Genomic DNA, 19,773 nt, shown 5'->3' with positions numbered 1-19,773 from the left:
TGTCACCTCTTATGATTTTCGAGAAATAAATTCCTGAAAGTGACACAAATGCATATACTGGATAAGTAGTGGATTAGTAGGTACTATTTCTCCAAACATCTACAGTAAAATGATTAAATATTTATTTTTTACATAAACACATATGTGAAAGTTGTAAATATGTCATTAATATAAATGTTCTGAAGGTTACTTTTCTGTTTTCCTCTTAATTTCTCAACCGTAGCCAGGATCGGTGTCCGCTCTGCTCTATAACCGTAATGCACCTTGTATGCGCTACGCTAATCTTTAAGAGAGACCTAACGTCGGATGGCGTGACGCGTATTCCTGATTGTCGGCTCTCTTGACCGCAGTCCATATGACGGACGTACTTGACGCTTAGTTTATATGGCGCCGCAAAACCAATGCGTCTTCTACTCCTCTTCTTTAAATGGTAGTTACACTTATATTCCAGCAGGTGGAGGTGTCGGACTACGTCAGCTTCAGACCAACGCGTAATTAAGGTAATTCAGTGGTTTGCAGGTATGAAAGCACAGTGGTAATGTCGCACCATTATGCAGACATAACAACTAACACGTTAATTACACTGATGCGTTAGCAGAGCAGGAAAAAACTATGCCCGTAGGATGTGGGTCGGAGATATGATGGGTCGCTTAGTTTGCAGTGCTGTCCAATTGGATACCAATACACAGAAAATGGGCGTGAAGCATTGTCGGAGTTGTTCTCCGGGTTCCTGAGCTGCGGCGTTCGCTATGAGCGACGCAAGTTTGAAGTTTTGCTCAGCTACAATGGCATTGTAAAGCTGTATTATTGTAGGGATACTTTAGAATCCCAACGTTCCCGGTCTCACCTCGGAATTACTGTGCTCCTCTCAGTACCTGGCTATTTGATGCAAGGTGGACTGTGCCATGGCTTCTGCTCCGCCTGAGCCGAGGAAGTTTACCAGGGGGCTCAATAAGCCTGGGACTGCGGCGGAGCTCAGGCAGAGCGTCTCCGAGGCTGTTAGAACTTCAGTGTTGATGGTAAGGAGAAAACAGCTCTCACTCTTTCTCGGCCCTCGTACAAAAACGTAGGTACTATATGAGGCAAAATCAAACCATCATTTTAGGTACATTAAGAGATAATGAGAAACTGCTGCCAACTAGATTATTGATGACGTTTCACGTACACTGTAGTCTGTGTATGTTTGTGTGTAGTTATTCTATTTGCTACCACTGCATGTTTCTCATGCCTGACTCTTGTTACAACTTTCTCAAAGAGGTTGCCAGGTAACTGAAATGCATACTGGCCACTTTAACTGGATGCATGCACACCAACTGGTACAATCTGTCACCTGATCCTATGCACCTTGCAACATGATAGGTTTGACAGAAAAAGTCCTCTAAAGACAAAAAATAGAAGGAACAAGTGTACTGTATCTTTCAGTTGTTTTTCCGAAGATATAGGTGTACAACCCCTAATTTAGTTTTAGGTAGACACTACTTTATAGGTGGTGATTATGGTGTGATCAGAGTCAACCCACTTCCAGTGTGATTGTGTCTTGTTGCATAACAGTACATATCAATATGTACTGTTATATACTATATGTGTTTTTTTTTCTTCTTGCTAATTGCTTTCTCTGTCAGTTGCAGTTCATCGGAAGCAACTTTATTGGCCAAATTCTGTTGCACACAAACAAGACATTTGACTTAGTTTCCTCTTTGCCCTTCATATGTAGTCATTTATATATAAACATTTGTAAAATATATATTTATATATTCATGTGTCTCAATACAGTATGCAAATTTGTGCTGCATTGCAAACATATTCGTAGCCCTGGAATATTTTCTCATTTTGTCATGCTACAACCTCACTCTTCACAGGATTTTACTTTGATGTTCTGTAATAGATCAACACAAGATAGCACACAATTATGATTAAAGGAGGATAATGATGCACAGTTTTGACAATTTTTACAAAAACTAATCGGAAAAGTGTATTGTACTTTTGTATTGTGTAGAAAAACCTTTCACTGCAGTTATAGCTGCATGTCTTTTGGAGTATCACTCTACCTGCTTTGCACATCTAGAGACTGAAGATTTTGCCCATTCTTCTTTGCAAAACAGCTGATGGTCAGTCTGACTGGATAAAGTGCATCTCTAAAGGTACATCATTTAGGTATTCTCTGCTGGATTTACATCTGGACTTGGACTGATTTGTTGCTCTGGCTATATGTTTCCTACTGAACGGTGAACCTCCAGCCAAGTCTCAAGTCTTATGTATTGTGTAACAAGTTTTCTTCTTGGATTGCTCTATATTTTGCCTCATCGTTCCTCCTTTCAACTCTGACCAGCTTCTTTGCTCCTGCTAAAGAAAAGCATCCTCACACCATGATTATAGTCCTGTTATACTCCTACAATTTATATATATATGTATTATCCATGCTTTCTCAAAAGTACACAAAATGGAAGCTTAAGTAAACCAAGTGGTTGGCCCTGTGGAACTCCAATACAAACTTTGGTGTGGGAGGACAATTGGTCATTTAATTGAACATGAACATGAACGAGTGTTCACTGGGTTTTCAACATAGATACTGTAGATCATCATGTTTTGTTCTTTACATCCCTGCCACCTCTGCATGACATCTTTCTGTCCATGGAGACATGGTTTTGGAGTTCTAGAAGCTGCTTCTTGACACGTCAAAGTAAACATTTTTGTGTTTGGTGCCTGATGCACAAATATCTGATTGGTCAGAATTTTAAGGTGGGTGTGGTTATTGCTCTAAACTATTCTGCAGCGGGAGGGCCCCATGAGGACTTTCCAGGAGTTTGAAGTTTGACGATTTTCTTGTGAAGTATAAAATGCTCTGGCCAAAAAGAACATTCTTCTTGATACTTGATGCTGAAGTAAAACCAAAAATGTCTCTGTTCCTTTGGAGTATGTGCAGGCCTTAATATTTTGTATTTTGGTAGCAGTAAAACAGGATATTTACTGCATATCTGAACTAGTTTTGGGTTTGGCTCTAAAGAACTTAGTCCCTGTTGAGCTCTGGACTGTATCAAAGTATGTCATCTCCAAAGATTTGGCAGATATTGCCAGTAGGTGCTCACTTTAGATGGATTCAACCAGCTGGAGTATATGGATATTTTTACAGTTTCTCTAGCATTCCAAATCACAAACCTTTGTGCCTAGCCAGGATCTAGCCTTCAGAGGCTGGACCATCCAACCCCATGGTCTTTAATTAGCTGGCTCGCGTATTCCTCATTTAGGTCAATCAAAGACAAAATGTGCCTGTGTTTCCCCACTGCCAACCAATTCAAATCAAGTTTCATCTTCAGTAAATTCAGTTAAGCTCTTAACTCAGACATGTGCTTGTTGCTGAGGTTAGCTAAAACTTTAAAAATGAAATTAAAGATCTCACGTGGAAGCGGTTAATCTTTTTACTGGACTTATTAATAATCCTTCTTCCAGGTAAATATATGGTCTTTATATCGGTCTTTATTTCATTGTCTGCTTGGCAATTAGGCCCCACAGGTTCATTAATTGTCCTCTTGCACACAGTGTGTCGAGTATCATAAAGGATACAGATCAGAACTCTGGGTTGCATTTAATAATGCATGAGATGATGTTGGGTGTCCGTGCTATTTTTACACCTGCCCCCTTTACTTAAGCAGCTTGGTGTCACACTGAGCACTCTAAGGACCATTAATTATGAATACCTGTGCCTGCAATAAATCATCTAGACCTGTAAGTGAGGCCACTTGCAAACATACACTACTATAAAAACATATCTACCCCTTTGGATTTCTTCTGTTTTTGCTTTTTGTTTGCTCACACTTAATTGTTTTACACCACCAAACACATTTTAATTTCAGACGAAAATAACATAAGTAAATACAAAATGCTGTTTTTTAATAATAATTTAAAAACAGGGGGAAAACTATCTAATATAATCTGCCTGTATAGAAAAAGTAAAGTTCTGAAGTAACTGTGATTAACCATATTTTCTGGCTAGCTGAGTTCAATTTCACCAACCACACTTGATAACTGCTACACCCATTGAATGAAGAAATAATTTAAATAGAACTTGTCTGGCAACATGAAGTATACTAAAGGATCTAAAAAATCTACGCATCATGTCCAGTCTCAGGATATTCAAGAAGATATCTGGAAACAAAGTGGTTAATGAGGGTTTAGGACTCCAATGAACCACAGTGTGAGTCATTATCCACAAATAGAGAAAACATGGAACAGTGGGGAACCTTTTCCCAGTAGTGGTTGGCCAGTTGGCCTAGAATAATTACCCTAGCACGCATCTATCACTCATCCAGGAGGTCACACAGGAACCAGACTAACAAATGAAGCACTTCTGGCTTTACTTGTCTCAGTTAAGGTCAGTACTCATTATTCCACAACAAGAACGACACGGGGCAATATGGTATCCATGGGAGAGTTTCACTTCTGGGAGTGTTTTAGTCTGGTTTTAAAACTCATCACAGCTCTGAGTGATGTTTTATTGTCAATCAATTCGGGTGTTTGTTCTTTTGTACTGTTGGACCTGATAGCTGGTTATGACATTGTAGATCATGTAATTTCCAGGCTTGAACAATGGGTAGGCATCACTAACTCAGCTCTCAACTGGTTTGGGTCATTCCTCTCAGACAGAAGCTTCTGTGTCAGCACTAACATTGTTTCCTCCACCTCTGCTACTCTCTCATGTGGGGTACCACAAGGTTCCATTCTTCCATTCTTGGACCTCTATTTTCTCTCTACCTGCTTACACAAGGCTCAGTCTTTAGGAAACAATATTACATTTCATCTCTATATAGACAGCTTCTCCTGAGAGCATGCTTTGCTCACCTTCATCAGGTGAAAAATGCTGCAGACTATTTAAGAAGGACTCCAGTTTTAGCCTCGCTTTACTGGCAACCAGTTTAATTTCAAATTTGATTCCTGCATCAATATAAACCATCTTGCTTTCTTAGGTCAGCTGACCATAGACTTTTAGTAATTTCAAAGACTTGATTAAAACTCAGAGGTGACAGATTGTGTCAGTTGCTGCTGTGAGACTCTGCAATGGTTTACCAATGCACATCAAACAGGCTTTGTCAGTTGTTTTTAAATCTCACTTACCTCCTGGCCTTCAACCCAGATTGAGAGTTTATCTGTGGTTTTACTTGTTTAATTTCTTGGATTCCTTTATTTTTTTTTATCACTGTTGTATCTCATGGTTCTGTTACTTTTTACCCTGAGTCTGTCTTCCTTTGATTCCATGTTTTTCTGTACAGCACTTTGGTCAGCATTATAGTTTTTAAAATGCGTAATAAATAAAGTGGTATGGTAAATTAAGAAAAACACTGTTGACCAAAAAGAACAAAGGGTTGTCTTACGTCTGGTTTAAAACTAAGACATTTCCAAAAAAAAGTATCATACTGATGGTAATGCATGGTGGTGGTAGTGTGATGGTTTGGGGCTCCTTTGCTGGTCCAGAACCTGGATGACTTGCAGTAACAGATGGAACCATGAATTCTAATCAGCAGGTTTACAACTTAGTGGCTCAGAAGGAACAAAATTAGGGTCTTGAAGCGGCCTAGTCAAAGTCCGGACTTGAATACAATGAAAGTGCTGTGACATGACAGGCCATTTATGCTTTAAAGATCTTCAATGTGGCTAAATTAAAAAAAAATCTTCTAAGAAGAATGGGCCATAGTTCCTCATGGACAGTTATTACAAAAGCTAAAAGGCAGCTGCTGCCACCAAGGGTGGCACTACCATTTAATTGGTTTGGGGAAAAATTTGATTTTCACTTATATCTGGTGTTTGATCTGAACTATAGGTTTTACAAAAAGCAAATAATGAAGAAACCTGTAACATGGCAAATGCTCTTTATATTGTGCAGTGTACTATAAATAATTCAGGCGGGGCTGCTTAATAAATAAAAGTGGAAGCCAAGCCATAAAGGCAGCCCCTGCAGGTTTAAAAATTACCTCCAAATGTGTGAAATGTTGGCACTGAAGTCTCTGTTGGCTTTATTCATCTCTTTGTTCTTTCAAGCATATTCAACAGACATTGTATGATTCATGAAAAAAAATTATGAACGTTTTTTGTATGCCTTCTTCAGAGTTAATTTCTTGCTCCCTTCACAATCATGGACAGTGCCTCCTGAAAGCTTTGCCATCTCCAGTTTTTTAGGTACAGTAGCTAAACCACTGCTATTTGAACTAAGAGTCAACTCTACTCCAGAGGATTTGGTCTGATTAGACCGTAAAAATCTGCCACAGATAATCTGTAGATTTGCAGATGCTTTAGCACTGCTGACCTATATCTGTGCTAGGATATGGAGTCCGGTTCTCTGCTGAGCTTTGTTGTCTTGAGTAACTGCAGCTACTGTTTTTTTGTGGTCACGAGGGTTCTTTTCCTAATTGGGCCTGCTAATGTTTTGTGGCATCCCAGTGCTTGAAATAAATATATTTAAGATAAAATACAGTGGCTTGCAAAGGTATTCATATCCCTTGCATTTTTGTTTTACACTTTGTTACATTACAGCCACCAGCTTTTAAGCCATTTAAACAATCTCAAGTCTTTTGCAGCCTCTAACAGGTTTTCTTCCAGGATTTTCCTGTATTTAGCTCCATCCCTCTTCCAGTCAACTGCGACCAACATCTTCACAGCATGATTCTACCACCACCATGTCTCCTTCTGGAGATGGTTTTCCACAACAATATCCCTGACCTCTCTGGTGTGTATCCTTCTCTTCATGATTCTGATCACTAATTTATGCACCCCACAGGATGATGCTGGCCCCTCCATGTTACAATGTGGGGGTGGTGTGTTCAGGCTGATGTGCAATGTTAGTTTTCTACTACACTGCTTTGGACTACATAAAATTCAAATAAGACACACAAGGTTTGTGGTTGTAATGTGACGTGTGAAGGGTGTGACAGGTTTCTCTTTGCAAGGCGTTGTATGCTGGTAAGAAAAGTTTGCTTCATGTTTCTCTTACAACTGATTGGCTTAAATGTAGTCGTGAGACACCATCAGAAAAGGAGCTAGTTTTTCATGGCACATTTGGACAGCGACCCTAAAAATTAGCTTCAAGCCAGCTGACATCATTTCCATCCAGCTCTGTGGAGCATGGGTAAAAATATCCATTTAATATGAAAAACGTTCCCCCCGGTGGCCAAGTTATGTAGTAATTGGTAAAACTGGAGCACCCCAACTAAGGGACCCACTTAGAATGGGGTCCAAAGAAATAGGCAGGAGTGTGAGTCTTTATAGTGATGTTTCAGCCTGCAAGAATACCTGCAGGCCTTTCATTAAACTTTCAATATCTAAATCACATGTGTGTGACCCAGATTCTGCTCTAACAGTCATTGTCATTAACCTAATTTCCTAATCAAACACATTTTCAATTCAGACAAATAAACCCAGAGCAAATACAAAAACAGTTTTCACATGATGATTTCATTTAATAAGGGCAAAGCTATTCAAAGCCAAACTAAACCCGTGTGAAAAATAATTCCTTCCTAAAACTCATAGCTGGCTATGCCACCTTTGGCAGCCTCAACTGATATTAAGCATTTTGCAATAACTGGCGACGGGTCTTCTACATCACTGTGGAGGATGTTTGCCCCAGTATTCTCTACACAAGTGGTTTAATTCAGCCACATTAAATGGTGTTTAAGCATGCCTGCTTAAGGTAATGTGACAACATCTCAATCGGACTGAATTTTGGCCTTTAACTAGGCCCCCCAGAACCATTGCACTCTTTTTTTTGTATTGAGATAATCAGTTAGTTGTTTTTTTTTTATTTTAATTTTAATTTTAAAGAAATGTCAGACTTTTGGATCTTTTTTGGTCAACTGTGCTTTTGACTATAAACTTTCTCATGGATACCATTTTTGCCAAGTCTCTGTTTTATTGCTGACTCATGAACACTGACCTAAGCTGAGGCAAGTGAGGCCTGCAGTCCTTTAGATTGTTTGGTTTCTTTTCTGATCTCCTGGGTGAAGTCATTTTGACAGGCCTGTCTCTCCTGTGAAGGTTTGCCTCTAGTCCAGGTTTCCTCTCACTGTGATTGACAAGGGTCCTACAGTCCTAGAAATGACTTTGTAACCTTGTCCCTTGACTTGGTTTTTCACGAGTTCTTGAATTTCTTCAGATTAGGACATCATGTGGTGCTTTTGAGGTATATTTGCCTACGTCATGTTGTTAGAGGGGTTCTATTTAAGTGATTTCTATATTTTACAGTTGAGTCAGTAATTAATCATGGGTGTGGGTGGTGATATTAAAATGAAAAATATCTTACCAACAGTAAATTGGTAAGGGAACAAATAGTTTTATTTGTCCCCCCATTACCCTGGACACGTCACCAATCCATCTGTGATGGACTTACACTTATTACTTATAGCCTGGGACAGTTTCAACAAGTCATTTTTATCAAACATAAAGTAGAATTTTATCACCAAACAGACCAAAAAGCCCAAAGGGCTGTGGGTCAGACCTTCCTAATGGAATGAATCTCTTAAGTTCTAAGTAGAAAAATATTGCAACACTTTTCCATGAGAATGCATGTCTCTGGTACTCTTTGTAACCTCCATATGTTTTTGCAATAACAATCAGATGTTTACATAAATCTCATATTAATTTAGGGCTCTTGAGGGTTTATTCTTTTTTAATGGTGAAATAATTGAGGAATAAACAACTTTATTGTGTTCCAAAAACAAGTTGAATGCATACGCTTGCTTTTATTGTGGATTTTGTCTAATCCACTCAGGGTTAAAACCGTACACAAAGGCTTAAATATATACACACATTCTCCTTCAAATCATCAAATCATTTAATATGTAATGCTGAAAGTCTTAAAATGTCTATTAACTTAATCATTATTACTTACTTTTTGGAGGAGACTAAGAAATGACCCCTTTCTCCAAAATCAATATCTTCAGTCAGGATTAAAATCTGTAGCTCCACATGGACTAACGAGTTGCCCTCTGGAGAATGGATTTACTGTCAGATGAGACTAGATGACAAGAAGAATGTTTGGAGGGGTCAAGGTGAGGCTTTCAAACCTTTATAACAGTGTACCAGCTGTCAAGCATGGCAGAGGTAGTGTCATGCTGTGGGCCTGTTTTGCTGCAAATGGCACTGGTGCATTGCACAAGATATGCGGAATAATAGAGCTCCGCACACCTCAATAATCTTCAGGTTCACCTTAAATAAATTAACAGAACTTTTAAACTACTACCCAATCGGTCAGCACTGGTTTTGAAATAAATAAAGCAGGCTAACATTAGGAATCTGGAATAGTCTTAAAGCCTGGTCTCAACCCATTTGAAAATCTGTGGACTATATTTAGAAGTCAACTCCTTTCCCAGACCCAAATGAACTATACAAATTTTGCCAGGACGAATGGACAAATATTCAGCCAGAACTATGCCAGAAGCCTTTCAATGGCTACAAAAAATGTGTAGTTGGGGCAATTTTTGTTAATTAAGCCAAATATGTCATATACGTTTACATTTCAGCATTTAATTAATTAGTAGGAATTAAAGATAATAGACAATACATTTAAACTCTTTCATCCAATGCTTGTTTTTCACACAAGCATTAGAAATTATAAAAATATTAAATTAATGTAGATATTGAGTGTACTATGTGTTCTTTTGGCTGCAACTACACATGCATTTATTTTTTCCCTTGTTTGTCACAGTCTCCTAAAGTAGCTAGACCTTAAAATACCCCAAAATAAAAAAGAAATAAAACGCTTAATTTTTGCTTTTATTTATTTATGTATTTTTAACCCCTTGCTTTTAAAGCACATGGCATAGAAGTAGAGTGTGCAACCAATTTACAGAGGCCTCCGTCTTCGATGCAGGCGTCCCAGGTTCGAGTCCCAACCCTGCTGCATATCTTCTCTCCAATCCACTTCCGGTCTGCCTACTTTGGAAAAATAACAAATAGAAATGCCTCTGGGGCCACAAAAAAAGCAATGCTTTCATAACTATGGCTGGCTGGCCAGTTTTGCACAGACTTGCAGTAAGTCTTGCAGCATTTCTGTATGCTGTTGTTTTTGTGGCTATAGAGGAATTTTTCTCCAGATCCATTTGGACAAATGAGGTAAGGACCACTGAGGTTTTTTTTCCAGTGAGTCATCAGATTTCAGTGCAGTTGCAGAGTTTTTAAACAGACTGTTGGAGGCAGCAGTGATGCACGTCATCCGCCTTGGCAGCTCTTGTTGCATTGTGGAGAAGCAATCATGGTGTAGGAATTCAAACATGTAAAGACAAAGAGTTGTGCCTTTTCAGAGCAAAATGGAAAAATTATGAGTGCATTACTCACTGCAGGAATCTTTTTGTATTCTATATTTTCATTTTAATTTATATCTTGTTTAATCTGCATACTTTGTAATTAATAATTGCTTTCAACCAATAAAGTCTTTCTCTAAGCTTTTATCTAAAAGCTAGAAACCTTAATTTATCCCTTTTTTCACATTTAATTTAGAAACTTGAATGTATTTTATTAGATTTGAAAACAATGTGGTGCATATCAGTAAGTGAAAGGAAAGTGACATGTTGTTTTTGAAACCTTTCCACAAATACAAACCTTAAAAATGTGACGTACATTTGTATTTAGTCCCCTTAACTCTGGTACCCCTAAATAATAATATAGTGGACCCTGTCACCTTCAGAAGTAACCTACGCAGTAAATAAAAGTCCACCTGTGTTTAATTTTACTTTTAAACAGGAAATGTACCTTTTATGGAAGAGTTGCAAGAATGTGCTATTGTTAAAAGAAAGCCAAAGAAAGTGCTGTCAGTGGTATTGTACAAACCATGCAGGCAAAACATGTAGAAGACTGTACTCTGGTCAGATGGGACCAGAAATATACTTTTTGGTGTACATTCAAAACACTAAAAACAACATCTCCATGTGGAAACATGATGTACGCAGCATCATGATGTGAGTATGGGTTTCTTCATTGAGCACAGGAACGGTAGTTGGAGTTGATGGGAAGGTGGATGGAGCTTAACACAGGGATATAAATGCACACTACAATTTTCAGATTTTGTTTCTAAAACAGGTTTTCTTCCACTTCTCAATTGTGTGCTACTTTGTATTCATTTATCACAAAAAATCTTACTAAAATGCATTACTTTTTGAGGCTGTAACTCAACAAAATATGTGAGAGAAAGTTCAGCAGGTTTGAATTCTTTTGCTCTGTCTGTCTCAGTCGTTGTGTCCTTGGGGAAGACACTTCACCCGCCTTGCCTACTGATGGTGGTCAGAGGGCTTGGTGGCCCCTCTGTATGGCAGTCTCACTTCTGTCAGTCTGCCCCAGGGCAGCAGTGGCTACAATGTAGCTTACCACTGTCAGTGTGTGAATGTGTGTATGAATGGGTCTCTGGGGACTTGATGAAGCACTATACAAGTACAGGCCATTTACCATATAATTTGACTTTAACTTTTTTAGGACAGAAAATGAAACCATTTTACTTCATTGAAGGTCATGGAAAAACATTGGGAGCCACAAATATAATCAGAGAAGGATGTGTCACTGTTTTGAGGGTTCAAATCTGAAAAGAAGCTTTTCTTGTGGTTTTTTCTTTTTTTTTTTTCCTAAAAGGGAGATTTTTGTTCATGATTGTTGTGAATTCTCTTAAAAATAATGTTATGCTTAGGATGTTAGGTGCATTACTGGCTGAATTCTGATTTAATTACATTAATGCCTCCTCTTTGACATAGCCAAAATGCAGTGTTGCTGAGACTATTTATAAAGGCTTAATCTTCATCTTATGTGGTTTTTCAAGAAACTGCATGGATTAAGGGGGGTGGGGTGTCAGATGAGGCTGAGGTTGATGGTTCAGTTATGATGAACCATGAATTTGTTTTGTTAGATGTTCTGGGTCTAATTCCATTATGGCCGCCACACTTACAGTCAACATTGCAGAAATAACTGTTTTATTTGCAGTACTGTCAGTTTATATCTTGCTATATAAATAAACTTGACTTGACTATAAGTCACTCACAAGTATAGTACTATACAGTATAGACCAAAAGTTTGAACACACCTTCTCATTCAAAGAGATGTCTTTATTTTCATGACTATGAATATTGTAGCTTCACACTAAAGGCATCAAAACTATGAATTAACACATGTGGAATTATATACTGAACAAAAAAGTGTGAAACAACTGAAAATATGCCTTATATTCTAGGTTCTTCAAAGTAGCCACCTTTTGCTTTGATTACTGCTCCGCACACTCTTGGCATTCTGTTGATGAGCTTCAAGAAGTAGTCACCTGAAATGGTTTTCCAACAGTCTTGAAGGAGTTCCCAGAGATGCTTAGCACTTGTTGGCCCTTTTGCCTTCACTCTGCAGTCCAGCTCACCCCAAACCATCTCGATTGGGTTCAGGTCCGGTGACTGTGGAGGCCAGGTCATCTGACGCAGCATCCCAACACTCTCCGTCTTGGTCAAATAGCCCTTACACAGCCTGGAGGTGTGTTTGAGGTCATTGTCCTGTTGAAAAATAAATGATGGTCCAACTAAACGCAAACCTGATGGAATATCATGCCGCTGCAAGATGCTGTGGTAACCATGCTGGTTCAGTATGCCTTCAATTTTGAATAAATCCCCAACAGTGTCACCAGCAAAGCACCCCCACACCATCACACCTCCTCCTCCATGCTTCACGGTGGGAACCAGGCATGTAGAGTCCATCCGTTCACCTCTTCTGCACAGTGGTTGGAACCAAAGATCTCAAACTTGGACTCATCAGACCAAAGCACAGATTTCCACTGGTCTAATGTCCATTCCTTGTGTTCTTTAGCCCAAACAAGTCTCTTCTGCTTGTTGCCTGTCCTCAGCAGTGGTTTCCTAGCAGCTATTTTACCATGAAGGCCTGATTCACACAGTCTCCTCTTAACAGTTGTTCTAGAGATGTGTCTGCTGCTAGAACTCTGTGTGGCATTGACCTGTTCTCTAATCTGAGCTGCTGTTAACCTGTGATTTCTGAGGCTGGTGACTCGGATGAACTTATCGTCTGCAGCAGAGATGACTCTTGGTCTTCCTTTCCTGGGGCGGTCCTCATGTGAGCCAGTTTCTTTGTAGCGCTTGATGGTTTTTGCGACTGCACTCGGGGACACTTTCAAAGTTTTCCCAATTGTTCGGACTGACTGACCTTCATTTCTTAAAGAAATGATGGCCACTCGATTTTCTTTACTTAGCTGCTTTTTTCTTGCCATAATACAAATTCTAACAGTCCATTCAGTAGGACTATCAGCTGTGTACTGTATCCACCTCCTGCACAACACAACTGATGGTCCCAATCCCATTTATAAGGCTTGAAATCCCACTTATTAAACCTGACAGGGCACACCTGTGAAGTGAAAACTATTTCAGGTGACTACCTCTTGAAGCTCATCAACAGAATGCCAAGAGTGTGCAGAGCAGTAATCAACGCAAAAGGTGGCTGCTTTGAAGAACCTAGAATATAAGACATATTTTCAGTTGTTTCACACTTTTTTATTCAGTATATAATTCCACATGTGTTAATTCATAGTTTTGATGCCTTCAGTGTGAAGCTACAATATTCATAGTCATGAAAATAAAGAAAACTCTTTGAATGAGAAGGTGTGTCCAAACGTTTGGTCTGTACTGTACATCCATTTGTGGACATGTTCCTTTAAGGTTTGAATGTACAAAATGCAGAGAAAAACACAGTTGTTGGTTTTTCTTTCTAATACATGTTAGCGTGGTGACTGAGCACTATTAGCTAATGGCAATTTCGGATGTTAGCCAGAGTGGCTAATTTCTTATCTGCCACTCTGGAAGACACACTGAACGGAGAAATAATCAGACACTGTTACAGGAGCAACGCTAGAGCAAAATTAAGTTACTGAGCTCTTGTGAAATCTGGAAATCAGAGACAAAGTGACCTGAAATATGTAGTCATTTACCAGCACAAACACAAATTGGGATTGGTAAACTGAGGAATTATCAGGAAGAAGACAGTCTGGTTGTCATAAAATAGCATGGATGGATTTATGCGATTCATTTAATACATTCTTGCTAACAGATAAATATAAAAGTGAATTTCTTTCCTTGCTGGTATGAACAGTTGTTTCCCTTTGTGTAGGCCACACTGACACATTTCTTGCCCAACTAGACATAAACTAGTTCTGTAATTCAGAGACAACACCAAGTAGTTCTCCATGTCTATGCAGAAAATGTTCAGCAGCTTTCCATCAGTGCAAAACTGGTTTTAATGAGTCTGGATGACATTTAATCTTCTCTAACTTAATATATGAACTGGTCAAACCTGAACTGATTTACTCTACATGGATCTAAAATTAACTGTTTTCAAGATTTGGAATGGATTTCCTTCTTAAATTTTTAATAGTGTTCTGCTTTCCACCTGCTTTGCAGAATAATCTGCCTAAAAGTGGGTTAGTGTGTAATTTGCTGATGAAACACAATCTATCAGAGAGAAGCTACAGTATATCCCAGGGATCGTCAAACTATAATGCGTCTTGCTATAAACAACCCTGCATGCTTCAGTTATCATCCATGTCTGTAGAAATAAATAATGATGACAGGGAGATGTTTAAGAGGGTTTTTATGCAGCCTGGAAAAGTATGGAATTCAGTTCAAGCATTTTACATGTCTGAATATGTATAGAAATATTTGAATTTCCAGACTTCACACCAGCAGTGTCAATCAATCCATTGTCCGTCCATCGATCCGTCCTTCCATGTGTTTGTCCATCAATTCATTTGACCATCATTCAACTATCTATCTGTATGTCCCTCTGCCCATCCGTCCGTCCCTTGACCCATCTATCCATCCGTCCGTCCGTGCCTTTTCATCCATCTGACTTACATAACCAACCAACCACCCTTACACTCTGGTGTTTGCAGGTTCCATATTTAAAAGCATAATCACACTAGTCAAGCCTGACATAAAATTGTAGGGATATTGTTTTTACACTTCAAGAAAATGCTAAAAATGACTGAAAACCATGTAAATATAAGGCTGGTTACAGCAAGGAATCTAGGCATGATAAATGTGTATGAACCCAGGACAACTCACTGTTGATTTGTAGAAAGTTTGTCCTTGTTTTGCTTGCATTAGACACATTGCACACATTAGAGACAATGTATTGGTTAATTGTAAGTGTTAACATCTGTTACTGTGCAGCTCAGATAAAAGAAATAAAATTATTCCTTGCCATGCCTTTGAGCATTCATATGACATCAGAAGGATGACTACAACACTTGTAATACCACTGTCAGTGGGAGAAAGAGGAAGGAGGGAAAGACGCAGGGACAAAGAGTAAAACATTGTCTGCACCAGCTGGTTTATGTGGAGGTTAGCTTGTGTATGCGTCTTTGTTTGTACCAGTCTGCTTATACTGTGTAGAAAGCATGCAGAGTCAGTGAAATGACTAGGCTTTTTGAATAGGAGGAGGAGGGAGACGAAGGAGTTAATAAATGTAAGTGGCTGGCTTGAGTAAGTGATGGCAACGTTAGGGAAAGGAGGAGGGAGCAAGCTGAAGAGGGAGTTAGCGCCTGAACGTTCGCATCACCCCCAGCAGAAGGAGTGAGGAAGTAAGAAGAGTCAAACAAGCTGACGCCCTGCTTCGAATGAATGAACTGAATGAGCACACGCCATCCCTCACCCCTCATTCGTCCCTGCTGAGCATCACACAATAGGATATAACTCGCTGACCCATCTCCCAAGCTTCACTCTGATTTCCAGTATACAGAGGCTCGGTTTCAAGTGGATAATTCTAAGTCTCTTTTAGCTGTGGAAGATTAAACCTTTTTAATTGCACCTGTAAGAAGACTTTGTCTAGATTTATGTTGGAGGTAAAGTTCGGAAGAAATGTTTGGGGCTTCTGATCCTAAGAAGACCTGCAGTGGAGGTTCTTGATCACAGTGGAAGTGAGTGTCCATTGTCACCATGGGATGCACAACCAGTGTGGTTCTGTTGCGTTCCATCCTCGAGAGGAGCTGTAGTTATGTCAAAGGTTCAGTGGAGCTTCGAGCTCTGGAGGAGGAAGAGGAGACGCACAGTCTTTGGGGATCTCATCCATGGATTCCCACCACCACTCTGGTAAACAACATCTCTACTTTAACCTCAAAGCTGCTCAGGAGTCTTTAGCCACTTTGCCATTTCCTACTCACATTTCACATCCTTGCATTGCCATTTCACCTTTTCTTCTTTCATTATATGTCCACAAACAAGCCCTTTTGAACTCATGAACCATTATGTGTCACGTTGTTTTTAGTTGACGTTTTTCCAGAAATTATGTTAATGAATATTCATAAAAAGTTACAGTCTCACATATAATTCAATTTAGCTATATATTATTGTCTGAAAGCTTTAAATTTCACCATATCTCCCTTTGTTTTGGCTCTGGTTATTTGGCCAAATAACTCTAAACGACCTGCCACTGGGAAGATTTATTGTTGTCATAAAACCACATTTCCATACAGAAGACTGAGAATAATATAGAATATTTAAATAATTTATTGTCAGAAAGGGTGCGGATAAGTTACGTAGCCTGATATGGTTGTTAGTGCCAGACAAACTGGTCAGAGTAATTACAAAACTATCGGCATTTGCAAGCAAAACAATCTCTGGTTTACAAAGAATGGTCTGAAAAAGAGAAAATGTCCAGTTAGCACTCGCTTTGTTATTGAAAATGTCTTGTTGAAGTGAGAGGAGAATAGAAAAACTGGTTTGAGATGATAAAACAGCAACAGTTGCTCATTACAACCAAATATATGGAAAACCATTTCTGAATGCTCAACATGGAGACCCTTGACGCAGATGGGCAACAGCAGCAGAAGTTCTCACTGGGTACCAGACTTATCAGCTAAGAACAGGAAACTAGAAACTAAGGCTACATTTGGCACAACCTCACCTCATTGGACAATAACAATTAGCAAATGCATTTCCAGCTCCGATGAGTCTCGGTTTTGGTTCTGCCATTGAGAAGGTTAGTCAGAATTTGTTCTGAATAACACGGAGGTGTGACTCCATCCTGGCTTGTATCCTGGCTTGTGGCTGGTAGTGATGGTGTAATGGTGTAGGAGATATTTTTTGCTACCAGCTGGGCATTGTTCCTAATTGTGCTCTATTCTTTTACTTCTGTTTTTAGAGTGTGTGTGTTTTTGTGATTTATGTTTAAACTGCCCTCCTTGGAGATGAGAGTTGTTTGAACCACTTTAACCTTCTACTGGCTCCTCTAGTCTGTTTAAATATGCCCAGAGATCCAGAGTCCAACAGTTTACCAACTATTAACACCAGGTATGTGTTGTTAGCACGGGCTGCACTGTTCTGATACCTGAACTGACATTTTCCTGGAAGCTGAGGGAAACAGGACCAGTGTCAACATTGAATATCAGACACAATGGGGACCAGTCATCTGAATGTGAGTTCTTCCCTTACAAGATGGACTGGCTGGTGGAGCTCAATCAGCACTGAATGGAAGACCTGGAAATAAGCCCATTGTAACAGGCTGACCTAATCTGGGCAGAATATCACACGGGAAGGATTTCATGATCTACAGGTCAACATAATTAGGCCAAATGAGAAATCTTCTGCAGCCAATATCCATTCAAGATATAGAGGCTTTTGCCTGCTAACTGATTTCTTGTCTTTTTGTTTTTTTGTCACACTCACATGTTTCAGATCTTTAAATGAACTTTAATATCCACCAAGGATAACCTAAATTAATAAAATATGGAGGTCTCAAATAATTATTTCATTTTGTTTTTCAATAAAAATGAAATCATCTTTTCAAAACTGCTTTTTGTGTGACAAAATGTGACCAAATTAATCATGAACAGGGGAAATCGGTGAAGAGGTAAATACCTTCTGACGCCACGGTACTCTTAGAGTATCATCTTTACTGGGCTTTTGATGTAGTGGTTAATTTCATTTATTATAATGGGATACAGAAACAGTTACATCAGTATGTGACATCTACTTCTTGTAAAGCAATTATATTTAGGGACTTTCTGCACTTCAGGATGTGTGAGTATTTGTGAGAAGTCTGCCATTAGCACTAAGGAAACTCCCATCTCATTAAGTTGTGAGATATTTTTTCTTGTTCTACTTATTGCCTTATATTGTTCAATGCTTTCTTGGTCTAGATTAATAGCAGGTGAATGTGCATTCTAACTTGTATCAGATCATAGCTTTGTGAACGGATAATTGGATTCAGGCATACCATTGTTATTGTATTACTATGAACAACAGGATGAATTTTCTCCGCTCTATAAGCAAGACTGTCACACTTTGTCTCTTCAGGGAGCCAGTAGCAACGGGTGACTCCCAAATATTACGTCAAGACCGCCCTTATGCAATCCTCTGCAGACTTATAGAGCTCCGTCTCTTTTATGTGCACATGTGCTGGGCTTTGGGCGCACCTCTTGGGAAGGGTGTAAGGGGCTGACTTGTTATAATTGGTTCAAGCTGAGTAAAAACAAATGGACGTCATCCCTCTCCAGTCCCTTCCCCCCTTCTTTCCTCCGTGAGAGCTTCATCTTTTTCTTCTGTAAAGCTCTTACACAGATGGCCTTGTGAAATCATTTGTCCTCACTCCACTCATGATCACTTTCTTAGAAAATAAGACACTTGTGGTATCACTAACATGGTACCAGTGGTAGCAATAGGAGGTTTGATGGTGTGAGAATGCTGATAATGAGGGAGGATGACCTCAGTGTGGACAGCGTCTTGACAAGAGGCTGATTATCATGCAGGTCTCGTGATACTGTCACCATATGCCTTTTGACTCTGTAGGGACAGTAGTGATGCAGCATAGTCCTTTTAGAGCTATGCTAGAGGCCACTAAGCCTGCATAAGAACCGTCAAAAATAAAACAGCATTTTTTTCTAATTTCTCTCATCTCTCATTTTTCAGCAGTAAATAAAGCTACTCCAGGTGGGGAAAAAACTCTGCAAATCTGTGTTGTTAGCATAATAACGTTATCATTGGTGAGAAATATAGAAAACAACTGGACAGCCACAGTAGCAAGTATTACATTTTCAAACAAAACAACTATTTTAAGAGTAGCTTTGTAGAATCTTTTATTTTTAAGGAAATGGAGCACCTGTGGCTTCATTTCTGTCCTTCCTATGCACCAATGTCCCAAGAGTTTACCAGATTGTTGCAAATGTTGGCAATGCTACAAACTAATTTATCATATTTTAAGAAAATCTATTAATAAAGTGCCATGTAATGTTGCACATTTTATTAAGTTACCATCACAAGCTTCTTTGTATTTTGTTTCGATTTCATTGGATAGCATAAAGTAGTGCATAATTGTGAAGTAGAAGGAAAATGGCAAACAGTTTTCACACTTTTCTACAAATAAAAATCTCACCAAATGAAAGTTGATAACATAAAATCCCAAAACGTAGCCTGATGTTTGTGTTATCATCTGACAACACAGATGAATCATTGGCATCTTGATCTTATAAATATCGGCACATTTCTTTCCACTAGTTACAAAAACAATAGAGCAATGCTTGAAGTCTGAAGTAGTAACTCCAACTTTAAAATCCTACATGGCTACTGTGCATCTGACATGCAGTGAAATGTGCCGTTCCTGTTTACTTACATTTCTGATGGCTTGTGTCTCATTAAATCATTGGTAAATATAGTATTGTATCAAATTTATTTCTGAAAATGACTTGTTCAAATACATAAGATGCAGTTAAATAAATTGCTATCTGCTTGTTTTGTTAATAGTACTAATGGTCACTTAGCTTAGCCGTTAGCA

The 19,773-nt window shown here is 39.0% G+C and overlaps 1 protein-coding gene across 11 annotated transcripts in view; it reads left to right on the top strand.

Moving 5' to 3' along the window:
- Window positions 1-751: 751 nt before the first annotated feature.
- The window catches only part of LOC124861568 (dedicator of cytokinesis protein 9-like), an 88,387-nt gene continuing 69,365 nt past the window's right edge, over window positions 752-19,773 (top strand). For 3 of the 11 annotated variants that reach the window (XM_047355390.1, XM_047355386.1, XM_047355383.1), the window contains exon 1: window positions 15,706-16,094. In XM_047355390.1, the coding sequence (XP_047211346.1) occupies window positions 15,942-16,094 (153 nt within the window). In that variant the 5' untranslated portion in view covers window positions 15,706-15,941. Of the gene's footprint in view, window positions 1,020-15,701; window positions 16,095-19,773 lie in introns of those variants that run through there. The other 8 variants (XM_047355382.1, XM_047355388.1, XM_047355385.1 and 5 more) reach the window with 7 other exon arrangements.

The sequence above is a fragment of the Girardinichthys multiradiatus genome, chromosome 24 (genome assembly GCF_021462225.1).
Source record: "Girardinichthys multiradiatus isolate DD_20200921_A chromosome 24, DD_fGirMul_XY1, whole genome shotgun sequence".
Classification (NCBI taxonomy): Eukaryota; Metazoa; Chordata; class Actinopteri; order Cyprinodontiformes; family Goodeidae; genus Girardinichthys; species Girardinichthys multiradiatus.
This window is presented reverse-complemented; position numbering and strand designations above follow the sequence as displayed.